At 55.7% G+C, this 13,367-nt stretch overlaps 1 protein-coding gene across 2 annotated transcripts in view; it reads right to left on the minus strand.

The window, feature by feature from the left end:
* The window catches only part of VSTM4 (V-set and transmembrane domain containing 4), a 93,895-nt gene that overhangs the window by 51,189 nt on the left and 29,339 nt on the right, over window positions 1–13,367 (minus strand). For both annotated transcript variants that reach the window (XM_054728920.1, XM_054728921.1), the window contains exon 4: window positions 7,275–7,382. In XM_054728920.1, coding sequence (XP_054584895.1) covers window positions 7,275–7,382 — 108 coding nt within the window. The remainder of the gene's footprint in view (window positions 1–7,274; window positions 7,383–13,367) is intronic.

Genomic DNA, 13,367 nt, shown 5'->3' on the forward strand with positions numbered 1-13,367 from the left:
TAATTTCATGGAGAAAACGGGTTTCAAAGGGCCCTGTAATGCTCAATGGAGGCTCTGGGCCCCTCACTGCAAACCTACCCACCAACTTGCTGCTGAAACGCCACGGAGTCTGAGCCAGGGCTGCCTTCTTGGGCAGCCCAAGGTGACTGCGCCCTCCCGAAGCCGCCGCAGTGGTGACGGGCTCTGGGGCAGCTTCTGTGGAGGTCCCACCGAGGTGCGGAGCTGGAAGGGGTCGGTTTGGGGTTCTGTGCAATGTCTGGACAGTTCACCTGCCTCTGCATGCCCTTCTTCTCAGATGTGAGAGGGACCTAACAAAACGACTTACATGGCAGACAAAGAATTAGGACGAGAGCAGACCTCCACAGGGCCTGTCCCAGGGCTCCTGGAGGACGAGCTTCCTCCAACTCAAGGGACAGAGCCCGAGACCTGGGCAAAGGCTGCCCCAAGCCCAAGGGAGCGGTCCCGCCCCTGAGGGCAACTGGAGCTCTTTGGACCTGTCTGACTGTCACCTGACCGAGGACAGTGCCCGGCCACTAGGTGGCAGAGAGCAGGCCTGCTGGACACGCAGCAATACACAACAGTCCTCAGGACTCCGGGTGGCTCTCCCGACGTCCATGCAGAGAAAACAGCTGATCATCAGAGCCTGGGACCTGGATCCATTCACACATAAACACGGGTATGTGTTTGCCTCATTTAAATATGGTGAATGTTTAAGGAATGCTAAAATCAGGCAAAGAGAATGCATTTTACTTGAAACTTTAGCAACAGTTGGGATTTTAGAATCTCATCATTATGAGCAGTGCCACTCCCGCACTTTAAGGCACACCTGTGTCAGTCCACACTTGTCCCTGTCACATGCACATTGAGTCTTTGAATATATATACTTATTTAGCCATTATTTCAAATATATATATAAATATATCCTATCTAATAAGGAGGGAATATGCTAATTGATCCTCACGCCATTGCAAAGATGGCAGCGCCCACAGCCAATAAGGAGGGAATATGATAATTGACTGTCCCACCTCAAATATGGCAGTGCCCACAGCCAATAAGGAGGAAATATGCTAATTGACTGCCCCACCCTCAAAGATGGTGGCGCCCACAACCACAAGATGGTGGCGCCCAGTTTCCTCAGCCCTGCTAGGCCTGCCCCCAGGTGGGCCCGGTTGCTCCATGCACCTGACTCTGGAGTCCCCCAGTCTCCTCAGCCCCCCAGCCACCTAGGGCCGCTCAAGGCTCAGGTAACCAGGGCCGGCCGAGGCTTGTGCTGCCAGCAGTTGCAGCAGGAGAAGTGTGATGGGGCATCGCCTTCCCCTGATCACCGGGTTGCCTCCCACACCTGAGGGCTCCCAGACTGTGAGAGGGGGCAGACCGGGCTGAGGGATCCCCCCTCCAGTGCATGAATTTTCATGTACCGGGCCTCTAGTATAAGTATAAGAAAATACAATATATGTAAATATAAAGTAATATAAATGTAATATATAGTCATGTGTTGCTTAACAACAGGGTTATATTCTAAGAAATGTGTCATTAGGCAATTTCATCCTTGTGCGAACATCATAGAGTGCACTTACACAAGCCTAGATGGTCCAGCCTACTCCACACCGAGGCTATAGCCTATGGCTCCTGGGCTACAAACCGGGGCAGCATGTTACTATACTGAATTCCATAGGCAACTGTAACACAGCAGTAAATGTTTGTGTATCTGAGCATGGGGAAGGCACAGTAGAATATGGTATACAAGATAAAGTGGAACACCTGTGTAGGGCACTCACCATAAACGAAGCTGGCAGGCCTGGGGGCTGCTCTGCATGAGTCAGCGAGTGAGGGTGAGTGTCAAGGCCAGGTCATGACCGCCCACTGCTGGAGCCTTCACAAGCCCTGTGGCCTTAGGCTACACTGCATTTATACAGCACCACAAGCGCGAGAGACAATGATGCAATCAGAAGACGCGTTAAACATGAGATGGACGAGCTGCTGCCCGCGTGACACCACACTGTTTCACAGCAGCCTTGGTAAGCAGGCATGCACTCTAAAGTAATGGTGATAGGTGGAGTACAGTGAATGTGTAAACCACTAGCACAGTCATGCACTTCATTATCAAGTGTATGTACTGCATGTGTGCTGTACTTCCCTACGACTGGAGCACAGCAGGTTTGTTACACCAGCATCACCACAGACAGGTGGATAAAGTGTTGCACTACAACATCACAACAGTTATGATGTCACTAGGTGAAAAGAATTTTTCAGCTCCATTATAATCTCACTAGTGACCTGGTGCACGAAATACGTGCACATTAAAAGGGGATTAATTAGAGGAAATAATTTAATATTGCTATTTGCCCTTTCTCTATAATAGAAGTATCAGAGATGAAAGAAAATTAGTAAAATGTATATGAAAACCTTCCTCCTGTCAGAGTCTGGGGCACACCATGGGATCCAGAGTCAAGTCCCCGCCCACCCACATGCACCTCAAAATCACATGAGACCCAGACCCGGCCACTTCCTCTGCATTGGGCTAGATCTAGACCCAGTCAGTCGCACCCTTGTCAAGCCCCGTGGGCAGGGGGCGTAACCTCAGGCTCCCTAGCCCGGTGCCAGGACGGGGGATGTGGCCTGAGGTCCCCCAGCCCAGACCGTGGCAGGGGGCATGCCTTGAGGTCCTCCATCAAGCCCCGCCATGTGTGGGTACATGGCCTGAGATCCCCTGTCAAGCCCCGCTGGGTGGGGGGCGTGGCCTGAGGTCTCCTGTCAAGCCCCACCTGGTGGGGGCACAGCCTGAGTCCCCTGGCATGGCACTGGGGCGGGGGGAGCACCCTGAGGTCCCCTAGCCCAGCACCAGGATGGGAAGCACACCTTGGGGTCCCCGTCAAGCTCCACCAGGCGGGGGGTGCAGTCTGAGGTCCCCTGTCAAGCCCCACAGGGGCAGGGGAGGGCGTAGCCTCAGGTCCCTGCTGATTGCTCGTTAAGGCTCCTTATGGGAACTTGGCCTCAGCTGTGGGTGCAGCCATATTTGTGATGGAGTGATGGTCAATTAGCATATTCCCTCTTTATTAGATAGGATGGGAGCATCATCATATATGTGGTCTGTCATTGACCAAAACATCATGATGCAGCACATGACTGTATAGACCAGTGATGGTGAACCTATGACACGCGTGTCAGCACTGACACGCGTAGCCATTTCTGATGACACGCGGCCACTGAGGCGGCTGCATGCCGAGGATGAAACATTTGCTGCTCCTGAGGATGAAACATTTGTGAAATAATGTTTTTTCCTCCAAGTGACACACTACCCGAGTTATGCTCAGTTTTTTGGCGAAGTTTGACACACCAAGCTCAAAAGGTTGCCCATCACTGGTATAGACACTCAACATATATCAAGTATGTATACTACATGTAAACATAATATATATAAATATGTATATGTAAAATGATTTCATAAAGAAATATTGCCTTCTCTAAAATTCAAACATTCAAAGGAAGAGGTGCAATACTAAAGTCTGTTTTATTGTGCTATAAATTACGTTCCATTTATTTCTCCTTTATATGATATTAGAGCATCAAATTGATTTTTGTGGCTACAGGTAGCATATTTTGTCTATGAATTTCACTTCAAAACAGTAATGGGATTATCTCAATACATTGCTGCAAAGGGGAGCTAGGCAGCGAAGAGGTGAGAAGCGCTGGCTCTGAGTTCTTGCTGCTGCAAGTGGCCTCCTGCCAGCAGTGGTGGTGCCACCTGGGACCCGTTAGAAATGCAGGCTCTCGGGCCTGCCCAGAGGCTCTGAGTCGGGACCTGCATTTGAGCAGGTGCCCCGGCGGACAGCCTGCTCCTGAGGGCTGGGGCCATGCTGCTCTGAGGGGCCTGGGCGGGGCTCACAGGGTCCCGGATAAGGTCCTGTCTATGATCCCACCATGTACTGGGACCTAGGGCCTGGGTGGGGGCTCACAGGGGCCCAGGCACAGTCCCATCTATGATCCCACTATGTGACTGGGACCTAGGGCCTGGCTCCTAATGCCAGCCTGGGCGACAGGATGCCAGCCTGGGTGACAGGACGCCAGCCTGCTGGCAGCAGTGGCACCAAACCAAAGCCGAGCCCCGAGGAGCTGCAGGAGCTGTGAAGTGCTATTTGGGAAGGACCTCAGCGCCAGCCGCCATGGAGGCTGAAGGAAAACACCTGGGCGGGTGAGCCCAGATGGCTGAGGCATTTTTTGATAGAAATACGGGAGGCTGAGAAGCAGGCGGGGCTGGGGCTTGGGCACTCCCTATTCCAAGACTTGATCAAACTCCTCGGCTGTGTGTCCAATGGGAGCGATCGGGCACGGACTGGTGGTGAGAATTACCTGGGAATTGGGAGGAGCGGCGGGGTCTGGCCCCAGATGCCCAGGCAAAGCTCTCCACAGCTCAGTAGGCTTTTGGACACTGTGCCCAGCCAACGCTCTCATGCCCTGAGCACAGGTGGAGGTGTCCTAGAGCAGAGCAGACTTGGGGCTGCCTCTGTGGCTTCCAAACTCGTGCAGCCGGGAGCCCAGCAGCTGGACAACAGGCCCACTTGTCCCGCATTTGCTGAGCAGCTGCCACGAGCCAAGTGCCAGGAGAGCAGAGGAGATGCACGGCCCTGCCTCGCACACTGTGCTCCCGAAGGGCAGGCCGTGCTCCCGAAGGGCAGGCAGTGCTCCCGAAGGGCAGGCTGTGCTCCCGAAGGGAAGGCTGTGCTCCCGAAGGGCAGGCCGTGCTCCCGAAGGGCAGGTCGTGCTCCCGAAGGGCAGGGAGTGCTCCCGAAGGACAGGCAGTGCTCCCGAAGGGCAGGCAGTGCTCCACAGGCCACGAGCTCCCAGGAGGGCCCAGGGTTAGAGCAGGTGGGAGCTCGGGACCTGCGGATGAGGTGGGCACATGCCATGAGGAAAGTTCTCGGAGCCAGTGCAGGCACACTGTGCTGGGGGAAGGGCTCCGGCTGGGAGGAGGCTCTGGCTCCAGCCCTCACTCCCCCTGCAGGTGCTCGGTGTGTTGGGAGTGTCAGCACCCTGACGGGGACCCTGTCCCCCTCCTCCACCCTGCCCAGCCCCGGGATGCCTGCCAGGCACTTCCCTGTGGATTCGGGTTGGCAGGACCAGGGCATCTGCAGGAGCGGAACAGGGAGGGCAGGCAGGGGAGGGGTGCTCCTGGCCCCACCCCGTTGCCTCCGGGTCCCACGTGGCCCAAGTCCCTCTTCTAAGGCTCCTGCTGATGACCCTTCTCCCACAGCCGCAGTTACTACAAGTTCCAGGAACCTCTCCTCCCTTGGCCCCTAAGGTCTGGGGTGGAAACGGGTTCCCACAGGCGCTGGTCGGTGCCTGCCTCCCTCCGGGACCCCTCAGCCCTGCTTGCACCTCTCAGGAGAGTCCCTCGGGAAATGCTGCTCAGTCTCCCTCTTAGAGTGCACCCTTCAGCCGTGACCTCCAAATCTAACACCTCCCAACTTCATGACCTAGACAACCAGTAATCTATAATAATAAAAGCCCAAGTGACCATCGCAACCGAACGGACAACCCAACAGGCTGCATGGGGCGACTATACCGGTACAGGGGTTAGTGAGGGGCAACCAAACGACTGAGCAGCAGGCTGTGTGGGGTGACCTGGCCTGCAGGGGGGTTAGTGAGGGGCGACCAAACAACTGAGCAACAGGCTGCGTGGGGGGGGGGGGGCAGTTGGGGGTGACCAGGCCAGCGGGGGGGGCAGTAAGGGGTGACCAGGCCGGCAGGGGGGCAGTTAGGGGCAACCAGGCTGGCGGGGGGTGTCAGTAAGGGGTGACCAGGCCAGTGGGGGCAGCAGTTAGGAGCAACCAGGCTGGTGGGGGGGTGGGGGGGTGGGCGCAGCTGGGGCAACCAGGCCGGCAGGGGGGGCAGTAAGGGGTGACCAGGCCAGTGGGGGCGGCAGTTAGGAGCAACCAGGCCGGCAGGAGGGGTAGTTGGGGGCTACCAGGCCATCAGAGGGGGCAGTTGGAGAGGACCAGGCCAGCAGGGGGAAAGTTAGGGGCGATCAGGCAGGCAGGCAGGTGAGCAGTTAGGAGCCAGTGGTCCCAGATTGTGAGAGGGATGTCTGATTGCTGGTTTGGTTCAAACAGCAATTCTTCACTTACCAGCTGATGACTCACCCACCGTGCCTCACCTCTCCATCTAATAATGAACAACCAGTAGCATACCAGTCTCCTAGGGATCAGGCCTAAACTGGCAGTTGGACATCCCCCAAGGGGGATGTTGGAGAGGGTGAAGGCTGGGCTGAGGGAACCCCCCGCCTCCGCCATGCATGAATTTCATGCACTGGGCCTCTAGTTAAGTATAACTACAGCTATGGGCCATCACAAACACAGGATGCTTACAAGGAGCTGGGGTGCTAAGGGCTTTAGTTTGTTTTTAACTGAATGCGGAAGCCATCCTGAGACTGGTATGCTACTGGTTGCTCATTACTTAGATGGGGAGGTGAGGCACAGCGGGTGAGTCATCAGCTGGTAAGTGAAGAATTGCCATTTGAACCAAAGTGGTCTAATGTGCGAGCCCAGTCCTTACCTGGCTCATCCCTGAGCTCAGCGTCCCCATCTGTTTCAGAAATTCTGCAGGGGCTGCAGGAGGGTGTCAGAGGAGACTACAGGAGCTGCTGGAAATGTGACATCGGCTCAGGGAGGGGCTGCAGGCAGAGAGCAGGCAGCACCCGGAGGGAGACGGAGTCACCAAGAAGACAGCCACGTGGGAGGCGGCTGAGGACAGCCCAGGGGAACAGGGGCACCAACAAGGGGAGGGAACACGCAGGCTGGGTGGGGGGAGGGGGAGGGTCTTCCTCACCCCGCCTGCCAGCCCAGCACCGGGCGCTGAGCTTAAATTATGAACCTACAACACCCAGGCTAAGGAAGGTGGTGCCGACCCCATTTCACTGCAGGATGAGGACGCTGAAGTTCAGCTGGTTAAGGAGTTTCTGAAACTCAGCCTCAGGCGGCAGAGCCCAAATCAGACCCAGGCTCGTCTGATGCGCAGCCCCTTCTGGGAGAGCGACGGAGGTAAGGGCCTTGCCCAGGACGGAGGGGACCTGAGGGAAAGGAGGGCTTAGAGGATGTCCCCCCGGTCACAGCTGGTTTCAGCAGAGCGCAAGGGGGCACGGCGCACTCGCCTGGCTGTCCGGGCCCAGGGAAGTAATTCCTGCCTCACGGCGCCTTTTTCAGCCCAGGTGGCTTAGCCCGCGCCCTCCCGCGCCTGCTGGGCTTGTGCTCCCGTTCCAGACAGGACGGCCCTCTTACCTCTGGGTTTCCTCTTGCTGAGCACAGACTGCCAGGCGATGGCGAGGGTGAAGAGCAGCACGCTGAGGATGCCCACGCAGCACAGGAGCACGGCGCACACGTAGAGGTCTGCGGGGAAGCACAGCGTTACCGTTACCGAGGGGACGCGAGGCAGGGGGGACGCCCCCAGCAAACAGGCCCCCTGCACTTTACACAAATCAAGTCAAAATGAACCACAAACCCAAACGTAAAATAGAAACTAGAAACGTTTAGAAAAAAGACAGGAGAAAAATCTGTGGGATCTGGAGTAACAAAGAATTTTTAGGCTTGACACCAAAAGGGCCATCCATCCATAGAAGGAAAAGTTAATACATCTGATATAAGCAAATTAACATGTTTTGCTCTGTAAACACCCCCATGAATAAGATGAAAAGACGAGCCACAGACTGGGAGAAACTGCTTGCAAACCACAAATTGAGCAAAGGACTAACTAGTATCTAGAATATAAAGAACTCTCAAAACTCAACAGTAAAAAATAAACAACCCTATTCGAAAATGGGCAGAAACGTACAGACAGTTAACCAAAAAGAATATACAGGCGGCAAAAAAGCAGGTAAAAATAAAATAAGCGCACAGCGGATGTTCACCTTCACAGCCATTGGGGAGATGCGCCGGCACAGCACGGTGAGCCCACCACACCGGCACCACCGCGGCGACACAGGCAGCGGCAACACCCAGTGCCGCCAGGGCAGAGCCGGGCCGCTCAGACACCGCTGGTGAGGATGGGACGTGGTACGGCGCAGTCTCTTACAAGGCACAGCTAGCTTCCGCCTGCAGCACCGAGAAATGGAGACCGCAGTTCCCCAGAAACCTGCACGTCTGTCCACAGCAGCTCTGCAGACCACAGCCAAGCTGAGGACAGTGCAGACGCGCTGCGGGGCACGGGGCAGCTGAGCTCCCCGGTGGGGGCACGCCCGGCAGCAAGAGGAGCAGAAGACTGAGCACACTAACGGGGAGGAGCCTCCGGCGTTCTGCGCTGCGTAAAAATACCCCAAAAGGTTACGGGCGTGAGATTTTATTTTGCATGAAGTTTACTTTGCATACCATTCTTGAAATGACAGCTCTCCAGAAATAGAGAACAGGGTTGCCAGAGGTACGGAGGGGGTCAGAGGAAAACGGGCTTGGCTATAAGGGACCCTGGAATGTTCGCCTCTTGGCGGCATCCGTGTCAGCATCTTGGCTGCGATCCTGTACTAGAGTTTTTCAAATGTCACCATGGGGAGAAATTAGGCAAAGAGTACAAACCAATACAAAGAATCTATCTCTGTATTATCTCTTAGAAATACAGGCTAATCTACAATTTTCTCGAAAATAAAGGTTAAGTTTAAATAGTTAACCCATGTTCATACATTTCTTAGCCAGTTTGGGCTACTATAACAAGATATACTGGGTGGGCTAAACAACAAACATTTGTTTCTAGAAGATCAAGGTGCTGGCGGCTCTGGTGTCTGGGGAGAGCCCTCCTCCTGGTGAGAAGCATCCTCTCTTGTCCTCGCACGGGGGACCGAGCAGCAGGCAGGCTCTCAGCGGCCACCTCTTACAAGGTGCCTAATGCCCCACATGGCACTCCATTCCCACGGCCTCCTCACCGCAGGATTCCACCTCCTAACACCATCCCATTAGGGGGTGGGATTTCCACATGAAAATGCGTCCATTTCTTAAAGTCCAATGACCAACGTTAGCACCAGTCTGACGGACAAAATGCTCAGAAAGGGAAAAGGAAGCCAAAAGCTTTATTGTAATCTTCTCTGCAGCAAAATGCTGCCGATGGCTGGACTTGGGAAACGTTTAAACTTAGCAGCAATGTTTCTCGGCTGACTTAAATTTCTCTAGCGACAGACAGACACCATGGGCCAAGCTCAGCACACTCCTGAGCACGCGGACTACAACAAGGAGCATGCAGACGCTCTCCTCGAGCGCAGAGGCTGCGTGGCACCCGCCACAAGCGGGCTGTGTGCCCTGGACAAGGCCAGGCGGAGGAGCGCGGGCCCAGCGGGGCGAGAGCGGCTTCCCTGAGGACTGGAGCTCGGCTCTGAGTCATCTTTGACATAACACAGAAAATGCAAAAATGTGCAGAGGAAATAAACATATAGAGAGAGAGGAAAACAGAGAAAGCACTCAGTCTCCCTCACCTGAGAGGAGCACTGCTAACACGCGGACCCTTCATGAGGCACATGTGCACACGTGCGAGTTAAGACCGCGTCGCTTCATGCCTTGCTTTTTGTTTACTCTCATTTTCTCAGTAAGCTCTCTTCAGAAAACGACTCTGGCCTAGCCAGAGTGGCTCAGATGGTTGAGCATCACCCCGTACACGAAAAGGTCACCGGTTTGATTCCAGGTTGGGGCACATGCCTGGGCTCCATCCCCAGTTGGGAGGCATGCAGAGGCAACTAATTGATGTTTCTCTCTCACATCCATCTTTCTCTCTCTCTCTCTCTCTCTCTCTCTCTCTCTCTCTCTCTCTCTCCCTCCTCCTTCCCTTCTCTCTAAAATCAATAACAACATATTTTAAAAAAAATAATTCTAAACTACTTTTAAAAATGTGATAAAAGTTTCTCGTACGTGACTTGATATCTTATTATTGGCTACTAAAAGTGTTTCTGACAGTTCTTTAAAGTAAACGATTCTATGATGGACATTTATAAGTTTAAATGGTAATACATCTCTCTCTTACATTATGTTCTTCAGATTAAGTTCCTGGAAGAAAAATTGCTTAGTTGACAGGAGTTCGCCTTGGAAAGCCCTTCGGACCAGGAGTAGTCAGGTAAGGCCTTCCTGCTGGGGCGGCCTGGGGGGCAGGTGAGGCTCATGGTCAATGCCACAGACAGCGGGAGAACGGGTTGGACTCGGACTCCCGGCTTCCTCTCGGCTCTGCCTGGCAGCTGGCCCCAGGGAAGCCCAGTGCCGGTCGGCCAGGAGCCGGGAGCGCCCGCAGGAGCAGGCTCAGTGGCTTTTCTAGGGTGAGTGGGGCCTGCTCCCGGGAGCTAGAGCCTGGGCACCATGGAGATGCAGCAGCAAGGTGGCAGACACCTCAGGAAGCAGGGGCAGCCGGCACAGGCAGCGTCTCCCAGGGGGAGCGGGGCGGGGGGGAGCCCACAGGGCAGAGGGCTGGTGAGGGCTCCAGAGGCCACGGACTCCTGCAGAGCATCAGGTGTGCAGGAAAACACCCGCTGGTTTCCGCACAGGAAGCCACTCGGGCCGTCCAGTCCCGGGTCCCGGGGACGCTATGCAGGGGATGGAGACGCAGAGCAGGTTACCGCGGTCAGGAGTTTAGGGGTATGTGAGAAGTTTGAGACAGAACAGAGAAAACTCCCTCCTATGACCAAAATTAAAGCAGCTTCCCAGAGCCAGGCCTGTGTCTCCGATGGGTGGCTCTGTGGTTAATACGGCAGAGCACCGGGAGCGGCCAGTGAGGAGGGAGGCGTGGCCTCCATTTAAAATAATGAGGCCCCGAGGGACAGAGCAGAGGCCCCGGGCAGGAAGCTGGACAGGATGCAGCGGGCCAGAGTACGCGGTCATGTCACAGTCCTGGCTGGTTCTTGGTTGTTAATCCTCACTCGGAGTTTTAGAGAAGGAAGAAGGGAGGGAGAGAGAGAAAGGAAGAGAGAGAGAGAGAGAGAGAGAGAGAGAGAGAGAGAGAGAGAGAGAGAAAGAGAGAGAAAAAGAGAGAAAATGGGAGAGGAAGGAAGAAGGGAGGGAGGGAGGGAGGGAGGGAGGGAGGGAGAAAGACATTGATGTGAGAGAGAAACATTGATCGGTTGCCTCTAGTATGCCCAACTGAGCCACACTGGCCAGGGCGCAGTCCTGGATTCTCTGCCATGGAGCAGACTCGCCGGGACAGGCTGCAGAGCTGAGTCTGGGACAAAGGGATGGGGAACAGTGTGGGCCCAGTGCCAGGCAGACAGATGTGGGCCAGGTGGACACATCGGCCTCATAGGGATTCTGGAGAGGTGGTCCCTGGACCAAAAGGCAAGGAAAATGTGGCCTCAGTGTCATTCTTGGGTGGAGAGAAGCTGTCCTACTGTGTGCCGCTGGAGCAGGCACCATGATGCACAGCCCACCTCTGCATCTGAACTCTGCCCTTGGTTCTGGGACTGCAGAAACCACGCAAGGACAAGGCCACGGTGAGACGCTACCACAGTGTCCCCAGAGCGTGCTGTAGACATCTGTGGCCACTCCGCCCTGGCAGGAGGCGAGGGGCTCCAAGAGGCCCATGTTAGGGTTTCAGATAACGGCCTCCTCAACATGGCGCAACGGGGGCTCTCACGGGCAGCCGCGGACTCAGATCATAAAACATCTGGCCAGCCTGGAAGGCTCCGCTACCCGCCAAGCACACAGGCCCTCCGGCCAGCAGGCACCAGCAGCCGCGTGCGGCCCCACAGGCTCCCGTGACCGCCTGCGCTCCGGTGTGGCCTTGAAGCTGTGTGCACCTTAAAACGTGTGGCCTCGCAGGAGGAGAGACGCCAAAACACTGAGCCTCCCCAGGTTGGGCAGCAACCGTCACCCCAAAGTTCTCATATTTTCCTCTGTTCCAAGCTTTCCTCTTGCTGCATAAAGACCATGTGAACCAAGGTCCAGCCCTGAGCCCTGGGTCCCTGGAGCAAAGCTGTGGCCCGGGCAGGCAGGCCGCTCGGTCCCAGGCAGCGCGCTCAGGCTGGCCTGCCGGCCCCACATCAGGTGTTAACCCTGATGCAAACACCTCCCTGGTTACGGGTGCCGCTCCGAGGTTTTAGAACAGGCCAGGCCAAACAGTGCTGGTCCAGACTGAACCCCAGCCTTCAGCTCCAAACTGAACAAAACGTCTGTGGCTTCACTAAACCTGGGACTTGCTTTCAAGATACCCCATTTACCTGCACATTCAAATAATTCCAAAAACCATGTCACATCCCAAATTCATCTTCACTTTTGTCTTCTGCCCTTGCACTTCCAAAGGCACCAATGCTATTTTTAGGCTCAACTGCCAGGCAGCATGCAGACACGGCCCCGGCCCGGGCCTCCCTGAAGCAGATGGTGGGCGAGCAGCTGGAGAGACGATCGCCCCATAGGGAGGCTGAAATGGTGCACAGGGTTGCATGTCCGCTCCCGCCCTCCCAGAAAGCCAGGCCACACAGGCCTGCAGAGTGGCCCCCAGAATGGCAGACAGCACCTGTTGCTGGGCAGCCCCAAGGCTACCTGGGTATGCAGAGCTGCTTTGAAACCTGGTGAGCCCAGCACCCCTCAGCTCAGTCAAGGAACCCAACTCTCCCGAACCACTGAATCTGGAAATTTGATGCCAGTCCTCTCCACTTCCAGAGCCAACGCCAAGGCCTGGGAGACGGCAGCTCTGTGGAGGAAGCTGTGCACTCTGCCATTGTTTACCCAGCCTGTGAAATCTGAGCAACAGCATCTCCTGAGAGGCCTGACAATGCCTTTTTGTGCTGCGAGTGCACAGCCGGGCCCAGCCAAGCCCGGGAGGATGGATGACCGCCGGCAGGCCCCACTGTAGCTCTCCCATCCAGGGACAAAAGGGCAAAGGCCTGGGATCAAGCGCCAGGGAACTGCAACTGTACCCCTGACCTCGCCAACGCCGCGCCTGGGTTAGAAAAGCAAAGCCCAGAGAAACGGATGCCGAAATCCTGGGGAAAGGGGGCCATGGAAACAGCCGCCCGCGGCATTCCTCGGGGTGGGAAGGCCAAGGCTGCTTTTCCAGCCGAGAAGAGAGGGCATGCTGGGCGACCTGCACTGCGCAGAGCTAAGCAGAGAGTGCCCGGACGCTCTGTAGCCACAACGAACTGCCAAGTGTTATTACCCACAGAGTGTTTTAGAGATGCTGATGGAGCTATGGGGACTAAAGGCTACAATCCTCCCAAGCTCATCGTCTCCGTCCTGGACACACGGGGAGCCCTGATGCACTCACATTCTTTGATCCTTCCTAACTGTAATCATCAGAGTTTCAGGGGGGAGCGTGGAGTCTGTGTTACTACCCCCGGAGATTGTCACCTGGTGGTAGAGAGGGCTCCCTCTGTCTCCGCGGCCAGGGACCTGCCTTGGGGCCTCCCAGTCCTCCCCCATCCC

Source organism: Eptesicus fuscus, chromosome 17 (genome assembly GCF_027574615.1).
Source record: "Eptesicus fuscus isolate TK198812 chromosome 17, DD_ASM_mEF_20220401, whole genome shotgun sequence".
Classification (NCBI taxonomy): Eukaryota; Metazoa; Chordata; class Mammalia; order Chiroptera; family Vespertilionidae; genus Eptesicus; species Eptesicus fuscus.